This window comes from Eleutherodactylus coqui, chromosome 3 (genome assembly GCF_035609145.1).
Source record: "Eleutherodactylus coqui strain aEleCoq1 chromosome 3, aEleCoq1.hap1, whole genome shotgun sequence".
Lineage (NCBI taxonomy): Eukaryota > Metazoa > Chordata > Amphibia > Anura > Eleutherodactylidae > Eleutherodactylus > Eleutherodactylus coqui.
The window spans coordinates 247764449-247788105 of record NC_089839.1 but is presented as its reverse complement, the minus strand read 5'-3'; the positions used below and the strand labels follow the sequence as shown (position 1 = coordinate 247788105).

Below are 23657 nucleotides of genomic sequence, written 5' to 3'. Positions count from 1 at the left end.
ATGTGCGTGCCCGCAGTGGAATCCGACCCTGTGCGCAGCCGGTATCCGCGCATACCTGCCTCTTCTTTATCTTCCCTGTACTGCGGATGGTCCGTATGGCGAGCCGATGGACATGCGCAGTACAATTTTTTTTTTTCCCAAACCTGCTTTTCCCGCATCGTTGCCTAGCGTTGACACGGAATCCGCGCTCTTTCCGCATTGTCATTGCTGCGATTTTTTTTTTTTTCCTCCGCAAGTGGAAAATCACAGAAGAAGCTTTTTCAATGACATATTATGGGCGGTATTTGCTGCGGAATCCGGAGGCGGACGCCCACTATGGATTCTGCAGTGCAAATATGCCCTGTGCAGGCGGCCTAATGCTCAACTAAAAAAAACTAAAATGACATCAAGGGAATCTTCCCTCTTCTCTTTTAGCAAGTTTCTCAAAGCCAAATTTGTATTGGGGGATGACTTATCCCCATCACATATCTCCCTCTGTTATCACACTACCCTGTGATACTAAAGTCACCTCATTCAAGTAACATATTACTTACTAGCCTTGATCGAATATATCAGTAATGTGAAATAAGGCTGTCCTTGGACAGGAAATAAATCCAGCATCCTGCATGTGGCATAAAAACTTCAAGGTCTATTGAAAAGCTCAGATACAATCATCTGACAGAGAACATGGCTTACGCTTGTCAGACCCCTACAGGTCCTTAGTCATAGCAGATGGATCTTATCAGAGTTGATTACATCAACAGTAGGTGAATAGAGTACAGATAATGTAAAACCTGTACTATCTCTACCCTCTTACTGCTTATGTAAGTACTTGCTGTAGTGGAGCTTAACATAGAGACTATACAGGGGTGGACAAAAATATGGAAACACCGTTTGAAATGCGTGCCTTAAGTTACATGGGATTCTAAACCCTATTTTAATAAGACATGAAGACAGTGATTTTAAGTGGAAGTTATATGACACAGATGCTGCCAGGGAGAAGGGAACATCTGCTCAAGCAACAAGGTTCCATTGGTCAGGGGTTGGAGCTGCTCAGCTGATGTTACCAGCTGGCTCCCAAAACCACCCAGAGTAGGGCAAGAGGTGAAGTAATTACAAATTTGTTGGGAAAGCTCTCAAAAGGGCAGCTCAGTGTTTGATTCCCATTCATTTCGTATGGTCTTTCCATATTTTTGAGGAGCTCTCCCCCCCCCCACTCCCCTCTGCAACCCCCCCGGCACCCCCCGAATCTTTTCACCCGAGTAGTCAGGTACTCGAAAATAGCGATGCTGGATTGCGAAATCGCCCTTAACGAGTACGTTCGCTCATCTCTAGACCTGATTCATCCATCCTATATGTACACAGGGACTCTGCCAATTACCAACAAGTACCTTATTTGCAGACTCTTCTGGCTGCACACCTTGTCCCAGCCTGTTTACCTGTCATTGCGGAGTCTTTCTGGCTTTCGGCTTGTGTTACTCTATATCTTGCACTGAAGCCTCTCTGATCTATGTTGCGCAGTGGAATGTTATAGTTTCCTGGTAGCTATTGTTCCTGTGTTTACAGAGTGGGATATAATGAATAATCTATATTGGTTGGGTATTTGTCACAACACACCTACGCTGCATGCTGCATTGTATTCTATACTGTGATTACGCATACACAGCAGTATTGCGATGTCTCTTAGGTGCTTTTAGACAGAATGATTATCGATCAAAAACCGTTCAAACGCGTAAAGTGAACTATCTAATTGTTGGATCTCAATGCAGGCCAACAATTATATCAGGGGAGGAGAGAGATCCCCACCGCCCCCTGCTCCCCGTCGCCCCCCGAGCATGCTCGGACAAGAATGCAGTTACTCGACAAGAGCGAGGCTCGCTCGAGTAACCGGCTTATCCGAGCGTGCTCGCTCATCTCTAGTAATTTTCCATTTTAGGGAAACAGAATAATGACAGCCATATTGTCGTCTAGTTTTTACAGAACTTTGTGGCTAAATGTATTTTTTAAAAACTTTACAAAAACTCCAGCACTAAGAATAGACTTGATTCATTGCCACCACATAGGCACATTGTGATATTTAACATACATAACCTCTCTCTATCTTGCAGAGATGCTTCTTTTGGAAACTGCACTTATAACCTTACCATCCTGGACTGTTTGCAGGGCATCCGCAAGGTAAATACAGTTGCCTATCAACTTCATTCATTTATTATTACATATCTTTCAGGTAACCAGACGGAAAATATTTGCCACTGTAGCTAATTGTACATAACGATGCTGTGTAACAGTGATTGTGGCACCCGTCTGATTGCCTAGCAGGCCTCCTTCTGATTTCTCATCTGTTGTGGCTTTCCGTTCCATCTCCCATGACCTTGCAGGCTACTACTTGCCATGACCATATTGTTGTATTTGTACACGGATGCTGATTTAAATCATTTCGGAATACGTTACAAATGGAAACTCTGTTTAATCATCACCGCTAAAACAGTATTGTAGTTTTAGGTGAATATTGCCACCCAGTGGATATGAGTGTTACTACAGCACCTTCAGAAAGTACAAACTTTTAAATTATGTAACACCTCAAAGTAGAGTGTTTTTTTTAAAACTTTGTTATTTACATTAAAGCACAGTTATTTCCAGAACGCTGTACATATGAGAACAGGGGTTCACATACATTACAGAAGATGGAACAAGTACAATAAACATGAACTGAGTTACAAACAGGGAGAGAGGGCTCAGCCTTCCAGTGCCTCCAATCTACAAGGAAGGGGGAAGGAGACAGTAGATAACGGTAGTAGGTACTCATGTTGTGGCGGCAGCAGGGTCACTGTAGGTTTTAGGCTTTTCTGAAGAGATGGGTTTTTAGGTTCCTCTTGAAGCTTTTCAAGGTGGTAGAGAGTCTGTGTCGAGGTAGCAAGTTCCAGAGTATGGGCGACACATGGGAGAGGTGGATTGGTCAGGCAGAAAACTTGAGGATGGATTGGAGGGGCACAAGAGTGTTGGATGGGAGGCCAGAGAGAAGGATGTTGAAGTAGTCTAGATGGGACATGGGACCAAGTGTTAGCATTTTTGTTGACTCTGAGTTGAGAAAGATTGTATCTGGGAGACGCTTTGGAGTTTGAGGCAGCCGGAGGTGTTGGGGGCTTGATGTATAGTTTGAAGAACAGGACAGAATCAAATGTTTTACCAAGATAGTGGACTTTTGGGGATTGGAGAGGTTGTAAAGCCATAGGTCGTGATGGATAGGTCTAGTGGGGGTGTTAGTGAGATAAAGGAAGGATGAGATAAAGGAAGGATGATAAGTTCTATTTTCTTCATGTAGAGTTTTAAAAAGCTGGGAGAGAAGGAGGAGAATCTAGCTCATAGACACCCTGGGATTCTGGATAGTAAAGCCATAGCTTCTGGGCCAGAGAGGTGGATTTTGGTGCCCTCTGCATAAAGGTGGTACTGGAAGCCATGGGATTCTATAAACTGTCCTAGGCTAAAGGTGTAGATGGGGAAGAGTAGGGGTCTTAGGGAACACCAGGGAAAGGGCAAGATGGGGAACACTAAATGTTCGGTCAGTGAGGTATGAGGAGATGCAGGAGAAGGTCAAGTTTATGACGACAAGAGAGGCGGGGGGGAGGAATGGTCAACTATGTTAAAGCCAGATAACAGGTCCACAAGGAGGAGTATGGAGTAATATTTAGAGTCATCCGCTACCCATAAAAATAGACTAGGCCTGGCCCTGCGTGATACACAGTGAAATAGAGCATGCTGCAATCTTTTTCATGCACGTATCTACATTCAATGTTTACATGCTAATGTGAATGGATCAAGAAAAATCCATGTATATCATTGACTCCATTCACCGCATATTACACGGCCATGCATCATGTGCGTAATGCGCGATGAAAACACGGTCGTGTGAATGAGCCATAAAGAAATTGGCCCACGGCTAGCTGTTTGGCTGCAGGAAGCAGACAGCTCTGTACATTGTGCAGTGACCCAGGTTGGTACTGCAGGCTTTGGGCTCCCGCACAGTCGTATTTGCGCAGGCAACTTTTGTGCACACAATACTCAGCAAATAGAACCCATTAATTTCAATGGGTTCATTCTCACAGTTCTGTGACCAGCTCTCTTTTTGTGTGCATTTGCGCATCAAAGGTCCTCATAGGAGTCTATGGGGGGGTGAGCAAATGCCTACATATGCTAGTAACCTTATTATTTTTTTATTATGAAAATTATATATTGTGTAAGCAAAAGTGGAAAGAGCTATGTAAGAATCTAATGTCTTAAGTAAAACACATATAGTGAGGCAGAATTTCTCCTACGAGTGCCCGTCAGAACTTAGAGGTCCTGGACCCAAATTAAGAGAACCCCACCTCACCTACCATGTACATTTAATAATACAGGGGTTTCCTCAAGAATCAGGGCTCGGGTGAAACAACTGCCTCTGCCAATTGTAAAACCTTTAATTTCCGTTCAGGAAACCAGTAACCAGCTTATTTTAATAAGTCCAGTAGGGAGTTCTGTTGGTGGGTCATTCATACAGTATCATCCAGCGGCACTTGTAGTGGGCAGTGGGTGCCAACTAGGGATACCAAGGAGCAAAGTGCTCCAATATTGTTACAGTGAAGAATGGTGACCAGGCACATTGCTAGATGTATTCCAACTTGGATCTGCTGAACGGTTGGTAAGAAATTAAATGTACTTCAGTAAGAAACAATGAAGTGTTATCAATATATGATGGGATCTGGATGGAGTCCTCCATATAAAGTCAGAATGTAGCTGTCTGATAATGCTGTTTGTGTTTGTCTCCTTGTAGGCTCTGCATCTTGGGTTTTTCAACTTTGAAAACTTTGATGTGGATGAATATGAACATTACGAGGTGGGTTTCTTGCATTATTATTGCTCAGGGCTAATTCACGCAAGGGAATTTGCGCAGCTAACTTACATGTGCAACCCCCCCACCCCACCCCAACCTGCGATTATTAGAACCAATGGTTTAGCTTCACAAAAAAAAAATTTAAAAAATCGCACCTGAAATGATAGGACATCGGCGGCTGAAATTGAGCAACTCAAATTCCCTGCTGCGTGAGAATATAGGTCTTGATCTATCTGTGGTGTGTAAAACGCAGGAGTATCCATAAACGCCTATGGGAGCTTGGAAAAAAGGAAGGGGGAGAGAGTTTAGCTACACCGCTAAACCCAGAAGCACTGTGCCCCTGCAGGGGGATGAAGGGCAGCCCAGCTGTGGGGAAACCTTTTTATCCCCGGGGGAATCCCTTTATCCCAGCTGTCCTAGGTGGTGATGATTGGGGCTTCCCTTCACTGAAGAGAGAGAGATGAAGGAAAGCCCCTGGGGACTCCCCTTCATTTCTCCGGGGGTCCCTTCATTGTTGGGACTCCCTTCATCTCAGAGGGGCTGGAGGGATTCCCCAGTTGTAGGGGCCGGAGGGATTCATTAGCAGCTAGGGAATCCCTCCAGCCTCTCTGCTGGGGAATCCCTTCATCTCCCCTGCAGGTGAACCCCTCCAGCCTCGTTGAGATAAAGGGAGTCCCTGGTGATGATGAGAATGGTGTCTCTTTTCATGTTTTATCACTTTTGTGGGGAGTTTTAATTTTTTTCTTCTTTAGGATATATTCACACTGTTGACATATAGCAGATATTGTGTGGATCTTCCTCAAAATCTGCATGTATAACCCAGGTTTCACACGGGCGTAAATGTATATACACACACATCAGCGCAATGGGCGTTGTATTTCTGCGCTCGTGTGTACGTATTTTACTGTATGCAGAGCATGCTTGCGCTACAAGTGCCGTAAAATACACACACGCATGCAACAACCTAATGCCCATCGTGCCAATGTGTGCGAAGATACGCTTACGCCCGTGTGAAGCTGGCCTTAGGGTGGCTTCACATGGGCGTATGCACAAAAAGCGCACACAATAGCGCAAATTTTTGCGCGGTGAAGGTCACACTATCTCATGTGTTTTTAGTACATTTTTGCTGTACTTTTTGTTCTGCCGGGAACAGTTCACATCGATGCAGCAAACACCCACGACGTGGTTTAAAAGGTTGTGCAACCTAAATAGTCTCCGGTGTTTACGACTTCCCAGTAAAATTGTGCCGTTCATTGCACAATTACGTTGGGATCGGGTGCGCATTTGCGCGCCCTTATAGAATCCTATGGTGCCTTAGGTGGGCAGATACGCACCAAAATACAACATGTAGTGTTTTTTTTTGTTTTTTTTAATTAAATGCAAGCGTGCAAGTGAGAATGAACTCTTTGAAAGCAATGGGCTTTATTCTCTGCGCAAAGCGCGTGCATACACGCCCGTGTGAAGCCGCCATTACATGTAGATTTTGACACAGAATTTGCTACAGATGGTTTACACCCCCTCAATTGAAGATGTGAAATTCATAGTATGCAGTACAAATTTCAATATCAATTCTGCCTCAGATTCCAAGAGGATTTCTTTCCACCCCATATGGATTCGATTAGCCCTCATTCATATTGGCAAAATTCACGTTGGAAAAATGTGACTCGGATTTATTATATCATCTGTGGCAGAAATATAAGGCTGCCATGTTTTTTTGTATTTATTACAAATGTTGATAAAGTAGTGAAGGCAGCAGATCAAGGTGCAAAACAATGAAGTTTTCTTCATTGTTTTGCACCTTGATCTGCTGCCTTCACTACTTTATCAACATTTGTAATAAGGAACGGTTTGGTTTGGATCCCAAGCCCAGTGGGCGTGCAGGACACCTGTTCAACCTTATGGTATTTATATTGTGCTGCTGACAACCTTTTGTTTTTGGATGTTCTTTTATTTGAAATGCCACGGACCCGCGATAAAGCCACGCTAAATTGATGTGGAGTGGATTTTGAAAGCCACACACATAAAAACCCATGTGAATGGGGATCTAAAATCTCATCCACATGACTTGCATTGGAGCATTTACATTACGTGTCAATAGACGCCCACCTTTAACTTCACCTACTTTTTAGGACCCTCATTATGTGCCGCTGGGGGATCTGTTTTTGGGATAAAAAAAAAAATAACTGCAAAAGAACTTTCGGATACTTCTACATGGGCCGATAGTTGAGTAACCACTCAAAATAGTGATTATAGCGACTGTTTGCCCAACAGGGTAAGTGAGTGAGAGTTGAGGTCGCCTAATACCAAGTGTCTGTCAGTTTGTGTAAACAGGCAGTGCTTCATCTATGAACTGCCTCTTCACTCTGAATGGAGGAGGACGGCTGGAAGAGATCTCTGGTGTGCTCCACCTCCACTCAACAAGAATTGCCCGAAAGTGCAGGAGCAATAACTGTTGGGACAAGAGTCATTCTGCGTAAAAGTACCATTAGGGAAAAAATGGGAAAGACAGAAAAGTGAAACCTCAAGTGTAAACTGAGACTTATTGGATAGATTAGGAGAACAAAACACATGAAAATGTTCATATCCTGATTAGAGATGAGCGAGCATACTCGCTAAGGCAAACTACTCGAGCGAGTAGTGCCTTAGCCGAGTATCTCCCCACTCGTCTCTAAAGATTCAGGTGCCGGCGGGGGAGAGTGGTGAGTTGTGGGAGTGAGCAGGGGGGAATGGGGGGGGAGAGTGAGAGAGAGATTCCTTCCTGCTCTCCCCCTCTGCTCCCCGCCCCTCGCCGGCACCCGAATCTTTTGAGACGAGCGGGCAGGTACTGGCATAAGGCACTACTCACTCGAGTAGTGTGCCTTAGCGAGTATGCTCGCTCATATCTAATCCTGATGCTTTTTGTAGGACTTTGTAGGGAGGGAGACAGAGCTGCAAGCACTTTGAACACTAGTTGGTGCACTCTGACTCTTCTTGTCTTCACAGAGAGTAGAAAATGGGGATTTCAACTGGATTGTCCCTGGAAAATTTCTGGCATTCAGTGGCCCTCACCCAAAAAGCAAAATTGAAAACGGTAAGTCTAGCAAATATTCCTAAAAAACATTGCGTCCCCTACACACCGGGTACTCAGTGTTCAAACATGTGAAATGTGGGCTTTTCAGTTGTACGTAGCTAAAGCGTATTCATATCACACCGAAGTAGTGTGATGCACCTGACTAATGTTTGTGTTTCTATTCCTCCTCATTTTCAAGATGTCTTTCTAGCAGTGAAGGAAAACACCAATTTTTGGACATTCACAGGCTAAAAACACATCATGGCCCAGTCCTACCTAAAAGCTGAGGTTTTTGTTAGGCTACGTAAACGCACAGATTTTTAAAGTTGAGCCTGAGCATCCCAGATGCAACAATTCAGGTGCTGAACACGGCACATTGACATGTGCTATTATCGGCCAAGAATTGGTCTAAAAATAGGACACGCTGCGACTTTTTTGTCTTTTTTTTTTTAACTCAAGACTATTCATCTAAAGCGCATGTAAACATCTCTCTTGGTGAATGGGCGCTTTTTCTGTTGTGTGCAAGTATCTTATTTGTGTAACCTTTAGGGGGTCTTCACGCTGGCAATAAAATCGCGCACATTTCGTGTGATACGAGAGTGAGTGAAAATGCAGAATTATGAAACTAATGATTTTCAGTGATTTTTCCTTCACATTTGCAATGTTTACACTCATGTGGTGTTGCGACAAAAAAAAAATCACGCCATATCTTTCAGCGATGTGCGTTTTTTTCTGGCCCATGTTTTTTCTTGCCCATGATTACCCATGTTTCCCTATCGAGCCTCCTTTTTATCACATCGCCGAGCACAAACTTGAAATTTTTGTGCAATGCATTTTTAACATTAGAAAGACTTTTGCGTTAAAAAATCACGACAAACTCACGTGAAAAAAAACCACGTGATAAAATCGTAAGTGTTGGTGAAGTTCTTGCTATAAAAAGCAGCGCTGATGCTCAAAAATTGCGAGAAAAAAAGTCACGATTTCACTGTGACTTTCTTGTGGCGATACCGCGATCGCCAGTGTGAATCCCCACGTAGAATTGGCCTCAAAATGATAACTCATTTGTAGCAAACTTACCTGAGCGAACCCATGGGCGTTAGGCCTGTTTTCATTCACTGACAGCAATAATATATATTATGAATGCAAGGAGTTGAAAGTTCCTCTACTTAATACTTAAAGGGGTTTCCCCGTGAAAACAAGTTATCCCTTACCCTAGGATAAGCTGATTAGTGGAGGCATGACTGCTGGGACCCCCAGCGATCCGTAGAGCAGACGCCCCAAATTTCCTTGAATGAAAAGCGCACAGTGCTACTCTAATCATTCGGGGATAGCTAAGTTCAAGCATCCAGCTAACAATGGCTGTCCCACTGAATTGAATGGAGTGGTGGTGCTCATGTTTGATTGCTTCTTCATTCATTCAGGGACATTGGGATCCACGTTCTCAGGATCACTGGGGATTCCAGTGGTTGGATCCCCACCAATCAGCTAGGTAGAAGCGGTAACATTTGTTTTGTGATGCAATCTCTGTAATGCTTTCACCATGTGGCATTCTAAGTAGTGCTTTTTTTGTATTTTACCTTTTGCTGCAGAGAATGGATATTTGGACTCCCTTGACATAACGGGTTTTCACGCTGCCCCCCCCCCCTCACCTGTCCTCTGCTTCTCTCCTCCCCTCAGAGCGGTTTGCAAGGGGAGTGGGCGGGATGGGGCGGAGCTAAGCCCCCGCCTGCTCCCCGCCTCTTGTCCATAGCCAGCAATGTGAGTGGGCGGGATGGAGCAGAGCTTAGCTCCGCCCCTCCCATTGCAAACGCAGGAGTGGAGGAGAGGCAGAGAGCAGGTGATTAGGAGGGAAGGGGGAAACTGCTTAGATGGAAGCGTATATTGGCTGGCCGTGAAAACTCCGGCCTATATACGCTCGTGGGAATAAGCCCTAAAGACGCAGAAAATTCTGCACTAAAATCAGCATATATAGATGCAGCAGATTAAACTGCGTCTTTAGCTGCATCTTGCGGAATAATACCGCGCTGTGTGAAAGCACCTTAATGAAGTTTGTGCTAGAGTATAACAAAGTAGTTGCAAGTAGTCAGGCAGGCCATGGTCGGAATATCTGAATGGGATGGTCAACCAGGATGGGGTTAAAATGTTAGATTTACCATAATGACGAAGAATGGAGTTGCCATCTTTCTAAGACTAGATTCAAAATAGCGCTATGAGTTTCCTTTGTTCAGGTCTGTCCTAGGAGCCAAAAAAGGCAAAACCCGGAAAGGCCATTCACATATGAGAACTGACTGCTCATTCGGCTAACATTTCTCTGCTCCATTGTAAAATTCCACACTTGACTTAGGATGTTTATTTCCAATAAGAGAAGGAAATAAGCTTTAACTCCAGCGGGAACAGAAGATTTGAAATGAGATGTTAACCCTTTACAATTTAGTATCGGACCTCGTCCAACATTCAGGTTTCCCTACCTAGCTTTGATGTCTGGATGAGGTCTGATACATGTTTCTAACACTAGGCAGGACAGCTCTCCGATGTTGGAGGCTGTCCTGCATATGTATATTACACTATGCAGGACAGTGCAGCTGCTCATTTTTCCCTCACATGGGCTAAATTGGCTTCTGCCTCATTGTTTTTTGTTCCTTTTGTGCCTTTTTCTGGAACAACAAGGGGAGGTGGAAACGGGCTGAATTAGATGGACATTGTCACCTTTTGGCCTAACATACAATGTTATTGTGTTACTATGCACAGCGCTGTCCTGCATAGTGTATTATACATATGCAGAACAGCCTCCAACATCAGAGCTGCGCTGTCCTGCATACTCTATTCATTTCTAATTGATAGAGAGAGGGATATGAGAGAGAGAGAGGGATATGAGAGAGAGAGAGGGATATGAGAGAGAGAGAGGGATATGAGAGAGAGAGAGGGATATGAGAGAGAGAGAGGGATATGAGAGAGAGAGAGGGATATGAGAGAGAGAGAGGGATATGAGAGAGAGAGAGGGAGAGAGGGATAAGAGAGAGAGAGAGGGATAAGAGAGAGAGAGAGGGATAAGAGAGAGAGAGAGGGATAAGAGAGAGAGAGAGAGGGATAAGAGAGAGAGAGAGGGATAAGAGAGAGAGAGAGGGATAAGAGAGAGAGAGAGGGATAAGAGAGAGAGAGAGAGGGATAAGAGAGAGAGAGAGAGGGATAAGAGAGAGAGAGGGATAAGAGAGAGAGAGGGATAAGAGAGAGAGGGATAAGAGAGAGAGGGATATGAGAGAGAGGGGGATATGAGAGAGAGGGGGATATGAGAGAGAGGGGGATATGAGAGAGAGAGAGAGGGGGATATGAGAGAGAGAGAGGGGGATATGAGAGAGAGAGAGGGATATGAGAGAGAGAGAGAGAGAGGGGGGATATGAGAGAGAGAGAGGGGATATGAGAGAGAGGGGGGATATGAGAGAGGGGGATATGAGAGAGAGAGGGGGGGATATGAGAGAGAGAGGGGGGATATGAGAGAGAGAGGGGGGGATATGAGAGAGAGAGGGGGGGATATGAGAGAGAGAGGGGGGGATATGAGAGAGAGAGGGGGGATATGAGAGAGGGGGGATATGAGAGGGGGGGATATGAGAGAGAGAGGGGGGATATGAGAGAGAGAGGGGGGATATGAGAGAGAGAGGGGGGATATGAGAGAGAGAGAGAGGGGGATATGAGAGAGAGAGGGAGAGGGATATGAGAGAGGGAGAGGGATATGAGAGAGGGAGAGGGATATGAGAGAGGGAGAGGGATATGAGAGGGGGAGAGGGATATGAGAGAGGGAGAGGGATATGAGAGAGGGAGAGGGATGTGAGAGGGAGAGGGATGTGAGAGGGAGAGGGATGTGAGAGGGAGAGGGAGAGGGATATGTGAGGGAGAGGGAGAGGGATATGTGAGAGAGAGGGAGAGGGATATGTGAGAGAGAGGGAGAGGGATGTGAGAGAGAGGGAGAGGGATATGTGAGAGAGAGGGAGAGGGATATGTGAGAGAGAGGGATATGAGATATATATATATGAGATAGAGAGATAGATAGATATGAATAGTCTTATTATATCTATCGATCATTAGAGAAATTAGAAATAATAGTCTAACTATATGAGTGTATGATATATAAATATACATATATTTACAGGATGATCTTCCCGATGTGAAACACTCATAACTCACGTTTAATTTTCAAAGCTTCTAATTCCCGTAGTTCTCATTTTGCAGGTTACCCCCTCCATGCACCAGAAGCTTACTTCCCATATTTCAGGAAACACAACATCACCGCCATCATCCGGCTCAACAAGAAGATCTACGATGCTAAGCGGTTCACAGATGCTGGGTTTGATCACTACGACCTGTTCTTTGTGGATGGGAGCACCCCTAGCGATGGGATAGTACGGAGATTCCTCAACCTCGCCGAGAACACAGAAGGGGCTGTTGCTGTTCACTGCAAAGGTAGGGTAACATCTGCTGATTGAAGAATGTTTCTTTGTACCCATTTATGTGGATTCTGCAAATGCTACTAAACATTCTATCTAATTTGGCAGTGCAGCCTTTCATCTGTTATACTGGACCCGTCGTATAGGGACAGTGTTTGCTTTACAGGTTCTGGATAAGCATGAGATAGCCATTAGGTGAACGAGTGATGGTGACGAGATTTGTCCAGCCTTTGTCTGAACGCTTCCATTGAAGAACTTGTTGGGTTGTGCCAGTTCAGGACTAGCCAACCTGGTTCTCTTCACTCTACTAACTGTCACGCAGCTAGCTGCCTGCTCCCCCTGCTCTTCCATTCTACCCTCCGCCCCCGCCTCTACCCCAGTGAGTGCCTGCTCAGTGATATATACGCTGCAGCCCGGAATTCCGTCAGCCGGGCAGAGTTTAGCCATGCAAAACTCTGCCCCTCACTCCCCCTCGCTTTGCTAGCTGATTGCGGCAATCTCAGTTTGCTGCCAGCAAAGGGAGGTGGGAGGGAGTTTAGCAGCACGAGCCGCTCCTATAGTCCCTCCCCTTGCCGGCAGCACCCATAGGCTTCTATGGGAGCGGCCGGCTGATGGCAGCCCAAAGGTAGGCAAGACCTATCTTTTCCGGCCACGCGTAAAAGCAGATGGCATATGTGCTTTCTTTTCTGGCTGGTCGATTTTACAAGCCAGACAATCGCCCCTCTGAACGGATGCATTGGAAGCCAAGGCTTGAGATGGTCACGATTTTTGGCCAACGCAAAATAGCCACAATAAAATGATTGTGTGAATAAGACCTGAAGAAGAACAAGTAGTCCTGGAAGTGATGATATGGCCCCACAGACCCCCAATCTCAGCATCAAGTCCATCTGGGATTACATGAAGAGACCGAAACATTTGAGCAGGCTGACATCCACAGAAAATCTGTGGTTAGTTCTCCAAGATATTTGAAACAGCCTCCCTGCTGAGTGCCTTAAAAAACTGTGTGCAAGTGTACCAAGAAGAATCCGTATATAGTTATTAGTTAAAACCGAAAAACCCTCTCAGATACTGCTCTACCACCTTTGTCCAGCAGGTGGTGCCGTTTACCCTTGTTACATTAATGTAATCTTTTGCTAGTATCCGCTGCCCCAAGAGGCCGTTCTTGTAAATATTTCTATTTATAAAGTAATTAATGAGCACTTAACACGCTGCTTGGCTCGGAGTCCTATAATTATAACTATTGGAGAGTAAATGTGTACGGCTTTCTAGAACCCGCGGATCGCAGGCGCTGCGCTGTTATCTAGAATTCTCTAGCTGCCTAACAATAGATTTCTGGTCTCCAGTAATTAAAACAAAGTAGGTTTTCTACAGCTGCCAATGCCAAACTCGTTACGTATTGTATTATATAGTTATTGGGTTGAATGGGCGTATTTAGGTGGGTCAGTAGCTGCGTACATACGCTTGTGTGAGTAAAGCCTATGGGCTCTTTTACATGGGCACTGCGATTTGAAGCCACTCGCATCGAGCTTGAAAAGCGCACAAACGAGAGGCAGCTGCGACCACGTCCGAAAAGGGGAGGAACACAAACCACTGATAAACTCCTTCCACCTTCCCTTTACTAACGCCTCTCAAAGGACTCTATGGGAACGGCCGGCGTATTCCCGCAAAAAATAAGACAGGTCCTATACTTTCCAGCCGGCCGGAATGCGCACCGTATGCGCTATCTTTTCTGGCCGCCAAATTTTATGTGCCGGGAAATCGCCCATCTGAACAGATGCTTTGGAATCCAACGCTTCAGATGGTTGCCATTTTTGGACAGCGTTGTATTGTGGCAATATCACTGTGATGAAAAGATCTTGTGAAACTAGACTTGGAGGGATTCTACTCCTTGGAGTGTCTCTCTGCTATGATCAGCTGCAACCTTTAGGGTATAATCACATGCAGAGCTTCAGTTTTGCTGCACTGCACCCAAAGTAACACACGCCAAAGTTACCCTCGCAAAAAAATTTGCAAAAATAGCGTAATCAAGCCTAGAGCTTAATTAGCGGTGATATTGTCCGATCACACGATCGGAAGCTGCGTGTTATCCAACTCCTGCGGAGCTCGCATCAAGATAAGTCCGCTCCTGTCTTTTCACTCAGCAAGAAATTTCAGTTGCGGGATTTCAGTCGCTCCTGTCCTATTATTTTAGGTGCAATTCACACAATCATATATCAGCCGTGTTTTCACGCCAGCCGATATACAGCGTCTCTCTCTGCAGGGGGAGGAGGCTGGAAGAGTCGGGAGCAGTGCACTGAGCTTCCGCCCCCTCTCTGCCTCCTCTCCGCCCCTCTGCATTATTTGCAATGAGAGGAGGCAGGGCGGGGCTAAGTTACAGGAATTAGCTCCGCCCCCATCTCGCCTCTCCTCATTGAAAGAGAGGGCGTGAGCTCAGAGCACTGCTCCCGGCTCTTCCAGCCTCCTCCCCCTGCAGAGAGAGATGCCGTATATCGGCTGGGCGTGAAAACCCAGCCGATATACGATCGTCAGAATGCACCCTAAGGTTGCGGCCATCTTTTTTTTTTTTTATTACGATTTCTCTCTTGCCGCTTTCAAAAAATCATAACTTTATTTTTCTATCAACATAGATGTCTGATGGCTTCTTGTTTTTTGCAGGACGAGTTGTATTCTTCATTGGTACTATTTAATTTACCATATAATGTACTGAAAGACGTTTTTGTGGAGTGAAATGGGAAAAAAAAATTTCGCCAACTTTGCGAGGGTACTGTTTTTACGATGCACATACTGTGTTGAAAATGACATCATTTTATTCTGTGTCAGTACTATGATACCAAATTTATTTAGTCTTTGCTGCACTACTTTTAAAATATGGAATATCGCTAGGAAAAAAAATAAAAAAAAATATATATATATATAAAAATAAATGAAGCCGCCATGGCTTTTTTTATCTTGTTATCAACATAGTTGTTTGAGTGTTTGGTTTTTGTGAGACGACATCCTGTAGTTTCTATTGGTACCATTTCGGAATACATGTGTCTTTCTTTTTGATAGTTTTTTTTCATTTCTTTTTTTTTTTTCTGGGAAACTGTGTGATCAAAAAAGTGCAATTCTGGCATTGTGTATTTTTTTCAGATGACGTTCACCATGAAGGATAAATAATACATTACTTTGATAGATCAGACTTTTACAGACGCGGTGAAACTAAATATGCTTTTTGGTTTCTTTGTTTGGATTTTTCTTTATAAACATTTTTTAAACTTCTAGTACCTTTTTTTTTTTTTTCTAATAACCATACAATTTTTTTTTGTCAACTTATTTAGAATTTTTTGAAATTCTTTTTCCCCATACGGGACTTAAACTTGTGATCATTTGATCGCTCATACAGTTTAATGTAATACCATAGTATTACAGCATACCTCATTTTGACAGGCAATCTATCAGAAAGCCCTGGGCTGTCATGCCAATTAAATGGTACCTCGCAATCTCATCAGAGGGGTGGTGGTGGTGGGGTTATGGGCCATTTAAATGCCTCTATCAGAATTAACAGCGGCATTTAAAGGGTTAACAGCTGGCATCCGCTTTATATAATCCACAACTCTGGAGGGCATGCATGTACGCCCAAAAGCATGAACAGGTTAAAAGCACAAGTGCTCACTGAAATCAGTGGGCAGTGCAGGTAAGGCACGGACATGCTAGGTCCTCCCGAGGGACTACTTTAATAGGGCATTGGATTTCTACCTGTGAGACATCACGTTAGAGGCTGATGCCCACATGAGTTGTTCTTGTGGTTTGTATCCAGTCTGTCTTTATTCCTCCCCTGCTCATTGTGTGTCTTCTTCCATTCTCCCCCAGCTGGTCTAGGCAGGACAGGCACCCTGATAGCTTGTTACATCATGAAGCACTACAGGTTCACACATGCTGAAGCAATAGCATGGATTAGAATATGCCGACCTGGCTCCATCATCGGGCCCCAGCAGCACTTCCTGGAAGAGTAAGTTTCTTGCCTTTGACCCGTTACAACTGCAGATTCAATTACAGGAAATCTCATTCATGACAGCGTGCTTAAATGATCGTTAGCTTTGTAAACCACTTGTGTTTATATGCCTGTTGGCAAGTGTGCTGGAGAGGACATGTTGACAGAGCAGGACGTGGAGGAGAGGGCTGAGTCATCGTGCTCATTGAAGTCTATGAAAGCTGAGGGGGAGGAGGGAGAGACAGTCACACACAGAACACAGTTACTTATTTACTGCTGTTTATTCACATCTCCACTGCTCAGTACTGCTGTGCACTGTGCTACATGACATGTCTCCCTGTGTGAGCTACAGACAGAGAGTAGAACTTACAGTTCTCTGCACGCTCTAAAGAACAATGTACAAACAGCGTAGCAGCCAGACGCCTCCAACCAGTCCTGAAAGAACTGAGAATTAGTTGTATACCCTACAATGGGGAAGATGTAGGGTTCAAGTCATATAATGGCTACAAATACTGTAGTTCCTAATGCACACATGCGGCAGTTTATTCTGACAAGTCATTGGAAAAGCGAAGTGTGCTTTAAAGGGGTTGTCTCGCGGCAGCAAGTGGGGTTATACACTTCTGTATGGCCATATTAATGCACTTTGTAATATACATCGTGCATTAAATATGAGCCATACAGAAGTTATTCACTTACGTTCCCTGCGCTGGCGTCCCCGTCTCCATGGCTCCGTCTAATTTCAGCGTCTAATCTCCCGATTAGACGCGCTTGCGCAGAAGGGTCTTCTCCCATCTGTTCGGTCCGGCACGAGCGGCATTATGGCTCCGCCCCCTTCTACGCATCATCGCGTAGCTCCGCCTCCATCACGTGTGCCGATTCCAGCCAATCAGGAGGCTGGAATCTGCACGTGTGACGGGGGCGGAGCTACGCATTAATATGGCCATACAGAAGTACTTAACCCCACTTGCTTTCGCGAGACAACCCCTTTAAGATAACGCAATTAAGAAATTCCAGAAGTGACGTAGTTTGGCAAATTAGACACCTGATACAGGTTAGAACGCTAATGACTTGCCAGTGCCTGTGATCACTATTGGAAGCCATAAGGCATTGCAGTACAGAATTACTGCAGTGCATTAGCATAATGATCGTAGATTTTATGGTTCAAGCCCCCTACAGAGACATAAACTTTTTTTTTTCAAATAGTCCAAAAAAAACCATGAAAAAATTCTTGTGCACTTTCCCCTATTTGTTTATATATCTATATCTATATATATATTTATATAGATATATATATAGATATTTATATAGATATATATAAAAAAAGTAGTAACATCCCACATATTTGGTTTCATTGTATGTGTAACAACCTGTACAATAAATTGAACATACTATTAGTTACATATAAGTTTTACAATACATTAAATGTACACAAAAATGGCACCAATAAAAGCTACAGTTCGCCACACAAAAAACAAGCCCTCATACGGCCAACTAAAAAACGTTATGACTTTTGAAAAGTGCAGATCAGAATCCCCCAAAAATTGCTGTATCCTCTGAGCCAATATAGGCCGTGTCCTTAAGGGGTTAAGTAGCATTTTCTCCAGTGCAAATAGAACAATTTCAGTGTTTTACATCTATGTAAACACACTTAATTGAAAGGATTAGAATAATCTCTTGCTTGTCCTTGTTTCCAGGAGGCAGGCTTGGCTGTGGTTGCAGGGAGATCTCCACCGGAGTAAACAGAAGCAGATCCAACTGGAAGATGGGACCGTCAACCGGATCTTATCGGAATTTGAGGATCTGTCTGTGAGCACCCGGCTCAGCCGTCATCACAGTATGGAGAGAGCAGGCGAGGTTAGTATGTTCTGGGATCATGGAAGTGTCTACATGTTCCATCTAAGTCAGCGTTAGGGCTCACACCCACTTGCGTTTTTATTTCTTGCGCTGCGAGAGCGAATGAAAACACTCGCCTCGCATCCACAAAAAAAAACCTGCTCCAATATCGCTAGTGCTTTCAATTGGGCCAGAGGCAGCGGCGCTAGCCCCATTTAAAACATGGAAAATATCGCAGACTTCTGTGGCAGAAGTCCAGGATGCTATCCTATTGCTTTCAATGGGCTCGGCACTGCTGATTCATTGATGAACAGCTAAGCGCTGGCTGTAATTGGCTGAGCGCTCAGCCAATCAGCACAGCCCTTTCAGGAGGCGGGGATTTTTAAATCCCCGCCTGCTGGAAGTGCTGGACAGCAGTACAGGGGAGCCAGCCGGAGGACGAGTCTGAGCGGCAGAGAGGTGAGTAAAGTCTTTTTGTTTGTTTTTTTTAACCAGCTAGGGAGGATTTTCAGGGAAGGGCTTATATTTCAAACCCTTCCCTGAAAATCATGCTGTGGGGGCTGCCTAAAAACCACTGCTTTCAATGGGACCAGCAGCAGCTCCAACCCCATTGAAAGCAATGAGATAGCACCCTAGACTTTTTCCACAGCTGTCACAGCTGTGGCAGAGGATTCCTTCGCCCCCGCGGGGATTAAGGAAACGCCTGCCACAGCTGTGGCAGAAGTTTGCGATATTCTCTCTATGTTCCCAATGGGGCTAGCGCTGCTGCCGCTGGCCCCATTGAAAACACTGAGCGATATCGCAGATTTCTTCTCTGCAATGTGAAGCTCTGCTTAAACATCGCAGATGAGTATGAAACCATTGAAAATCATTGGTTTCATAATCATTGCTGTCGCATCGCAGGGAAAAAAATCGCAAATGGTGTCCACCTTTAGACATGTACATATATTCTGTGCACTTACTGCATCCCATTTATGATTGTGGCTCGTTTGCCTCAAGTCAATGTCAGATCAAGGTTGATAGAGGACTGTGGGGAAAAAATTGTAGGGTTGGCCTCCATCCAGTACAAATATCATATGAAACAGCTAACTTCAAGGGGTTTTCCTACTAACAAAACCCCCGGAACCACATTTACTATACATATTAATACTAATTATTGCATAATCTTGTATATTATCTTGCAAATCTCCTTATTTTTGTCCATCTTAAGTATTCCCATGGTCTCTCTTTACTTCTCTCTTGGTTCTCCCATGTGAAAGAGGGTGGTGTTTGTGACTGCTCTGACATCATAAAGCTCCCACAATCCACCACTGCAACCTCTTTCCACGGCTGCCATAAATCCGTTCACAGTGCCCATGCAGTCCGTTCCTCCCATATAAGAAATTCGCACACAGCTCTGCTACATGGTACATCCATTATGATCCCTACACATCACACACAGCTCTACATCCATCCTGAGCCCACACATTACACACACAGCTCTACTAAATGCATGCTGACCCCACACATTACACACACAGCTCCACTACATCCATCCTGACCCCACACATCACACACACAGGTCTACTACATGCATCCTGATTCACACACATTACATACCCAGCTCTACTACATTCATCCTGATTCCTACACATGACACACACAGCTGTACTACATCCATCCTGACCCCACACATTACACACATACCTCTACTACATGCATCCTGATTCACATACATCACACAAACAGCACATTAAACACACAGTTCTGCTAAACGCACCCTATTCACACATATTACACACAGCACATTACACACACAGCTCTACCATATCCATCCTGATTCATACACATGACACACACAGCTATACTACATACATCCTTACCCCACACATTACACACACAGCTCTACTACATCCATCCTGACCCCACACATTCCACACACAGCTGTACTACATATGTGCTGACCCGACACATTACACACAAAGCCCTACTACATGCATGCTGGCCCCACACCTCACATGCACAGCTCTACTACATCCACCCTGACCTCACACATTACGCACACAGCTCTACTACATCCATCCTGATTCCCACACATGACACACACAGCTGTACTACATCCATCCAGACCCCACACATTACACACACAGCACATTACACACACAACTCTACTACATCCATCCTGATTCCCACAAATGACACACACAGCTGTACTACATCCATCCAGACCCCACACATTACAAACACAGCTCTACTACATCCATCCTGATTCCCACATATTACACACACCGCTCTACTGTGCATCCTGATTCACACACACACAGCTGTGGTACATCCATGCTGATTTCCAGACATCACCAGCTCAGCAGACACTGGGATACAGTAATCAGCCCCTGATCATGTGATCCCTGATTCCACCCATACAGGTGATCACATGACAGTGACATCATCACAGGTCCTGGTGGCTGCTGTCGGCTTATCCAGTAAACAGTACTTTCTACCAAACTGCACAATGTCTCCTCCCACAGCAGTGATGTCACAGCAGGTCCTTCAGCCCACTGGATCTCTGTGGTGGTGGTAGGTCAGTGTGTTCTGTCAGGACCGCTATGTTGTGTGACATAACAGCTTAGTTGTATTCTCATTTTGTTATTTTTGTCCTCCCCTTCCAAGAGCCCTAACTGTGTTGTTGTTCTGTCGTTCAGGCTCTGTGTTTTATATATGTTGTAGGACCTGTGATGTCACCAGGGCTGGAGCATGAGAAGCACCCACACACATACTGTACATACCTACTCACGGTCAAGTGGTTGTTAGTAGTTTGATATGGGCACATTCACAAATGTGGATTTTGGTGCAAATCTGCAGCATAGGTTTCACTGCAGATTTCACACTTTCCATTGCAGAGTGCTGTGGTTCTGCATCAAAGTCTATACCAAATAGTGCAAAATTTGCTGTGGACTTGATGACTATTTTGGTGCAGATTTTGCTGTAATTAAATACTCCCTTTATCCATCCATCCATCCATCCATATATATATAAGTTTACGCACCCAAGACCCGACGGCTGTCCTGGTGATCACAAGTTTTTTACACCAGCTGCACACTCTTCTGTGAGCCCCACTGATTTCAATGGTTCCCACAGAAGTATATGGACGCGGACACACATACTCTGTAAGTGAAAACAATCAGGATTCCAACATACAAAGCCGAGAGCTGAGCATGCGCCAAACTGCAGGAGTGCGCTGTTGAGACAGGAAAAAAGCGTCCCAGTGCACATACTCGACCTTTGAACATGACTGCAGCAGGACGAAAACTTGATGAGCGTTCTACTTACTGCTTTTGACACATGGGGCGAAGGTAATTTTATAGTTCAAGAATGGCGCAGTGTTTTTAAAAGGCGTACATTACAAAGTTGTTTAGTCTGTACATTGCAGTTTTATTAAGGACTTTTATGCTAATGGGAAGATGCCTTTAAGCTTGCATGAATATTATATAATTGTCATCTGATCTTAATGATGCTCACCGGACTCGGGGCAGCTCCTGTGTACTCTGGTGTCTGCTGTTAGGGGAAGCAAGGGTCATCATGTTAGATTTTGGTATACTGAAACCTGGGCTGCATAGAAAATACACAGCATTTACAATAGCAGTAATGTGCATCAGATTGGCAATTTCCCATCCACAGGTTGCAGAAGAAAAATCCCCACTATGTCAGTGTCAAAATTGACCGGACTTTAAATCCATGTTAGTTTTAGCAGTGGATTTGGTGCAGATCCAAAATTTGGATTTTTTTCATGCAAAATAGGCAGATAATCCACAGCAAAATCCACAGCTGTAGCCACAAATATTTCCATCCATGGAAGCGCTGTCGATTTTTCGCACAGAAAAGCTGCAGCAATCCGACTCGTGAACATACTATAACTCTTAAAATTGGTGGAGGCACACTTCAGGGCGACTTTAGTCACGTGTAGCTGATTTTTCACAGCAGAAAATCTGCTGTGGATTTCGGTGCAGATCCACATCAGAATCTCCACTAAAATCTGTGTCAAAATTCGCAGGAAGCGCGCAGATTTTGAAGTGCATTTTGATGCAAATTCCCACTTCTCATTTGAAAATGTGAAATCTGTGCAGAAAATCTGCTGCATGAATTGACATGCTGAGGATTTCTAATCCCCACCCCATATTTACTCTGCTGCGGATATCACGTGCATTTTCTTCCGCACTCTGTCGGCAAGATTAGTTAATATTTCATCCACCAGACTTGTAGTAGAAATGCTTTTGATGGCACAACATCGGCGGCTCCATAGTCTCCTGTGGGAGTCTATGGAGCCGGCCAGTAAATGGAGGGGGAGTGAGTTTAACCTTCCCGCGGGGATGAAAGGAGTCCCCATGTGTAAACTCGTGGAGAATAGCTGCGACTTGGTCGCGTCTATTCTTCATTCACGCGCTTTAGCACTCCGATAGCCATGTTTTTGTTTTTTGTTTTTTTTTAGCACGGCTATTGGAGCGCTAAAATGATCAGGTGAAAGAGCCCTAAGGCCCCCTTCACACGGGCGTAATATAGTGAAAATTTGTGCGCACAGTAAACTGAGAATAAGGGCTATTTCAGACAACCGTATATCGGCTCGGTTTTCACACTGAGCCGATATATGGTGTCCTTGCCTGCAGGGGGGGGGGGGGGAGGATGGAAAAGCCAGGAGCAAGAACTGAGCTCCCGCCCCCTCTCCGCCCCTCTCCACTATTTGCAATAGGAGGGGGCGAGATGGGGGCAGAGCTAAGTACTGGCACTTAGCTCCACCCCCACCCCTCCCATTGCAAATAGTGGCAAGGGGCGGGAGCTCAGTTCCTGCTCCTGGCTCTTCCATCCTCCCCCCCCCTCCCTGCAGACAAGGACACCGTATATAGGCTCGGCGTGAAAACCGAGCCAATATATGGTCGTCTAAATAAGCCCTAAAGCCCATTAATCTTAATGGGTTTGTTCACATGCATGTATTTTTCTTGCACATTTGTGCATCCAAAGTCCCCATAGAGGTCAATGGGGGTGCGATAATGCGTGTGTTCTGTCGATATACATGGACTCTGCACATTGATATACATTTGCATGTCCTATTCCTCGTCCATGAAACAAACAGGAATAGGACATGCTATGAACTTTTTCATGTGGACCATGGGTCTGCATAAAAAAATGGCCACATGTATAGCCTCATCGACTATAACGGGGCTGCGTGCTGTCCGTGGATTAACATGGACATTATAAGATCTAAGTCATGCTGCTGGGAGTGTCTTGAAAGGGATAGGGGCAAGTAGGTTGTGGAGGTACAGGTCATTTGACCCTATACTCTGCCTATAAAGCAGCCCTGCCACAAACAGTTGAAATTGGGTGCTGAAGGAACACTATAGAGTTACAGTTTATGTCTGTAGGACATAAAGAAGGCAATAATAACACATGTGATGCATTTGTTCACACTAGCGTGTTATCTATAGGTTTTAGTTTAAAAGTCCAGGAGTTCTGCTTAACTTTCCATCTGCCTTTAATGAATGCATT

At 44.8% G+C, this 23657-nt stretch overlaps 1 protein-coding gene across 2 annotated transcripts in view; it reads left to right on the top strand.

The window, feature by feature from the left end:
- CDC14A (cell division cycle 14A) overlaps positions 1–23657 on the top strand; it is a 91778-nt gene that overhangs the window by 49450 nt on the left and 18671 nt on the right. For both annotated transcript variants that reach the window (XM_066597223.1, XM_066597222.1), the window contains exons 6-11: positions 2088–2154; positions 4787–4849; positions 7829–7916; positions 12120–12350; positions 16187–16325; positions 18002–18161. In XM_066597223.1, the coding sequence (XP_066453320.1) occupies positions 2088–2154; positions 4787–4849; positions 7829–7916; positions 12120–12350; positions 16187–16325; positions 18002–18161 (748 nt within the window). The remainder of the gene's footprint in view (positions 1–2087; positions 2155–4786; positions 4850–7828; positions 7917–12119; positions 12351–16186; positions 16326–18001; positions 18162–23657) is intronic.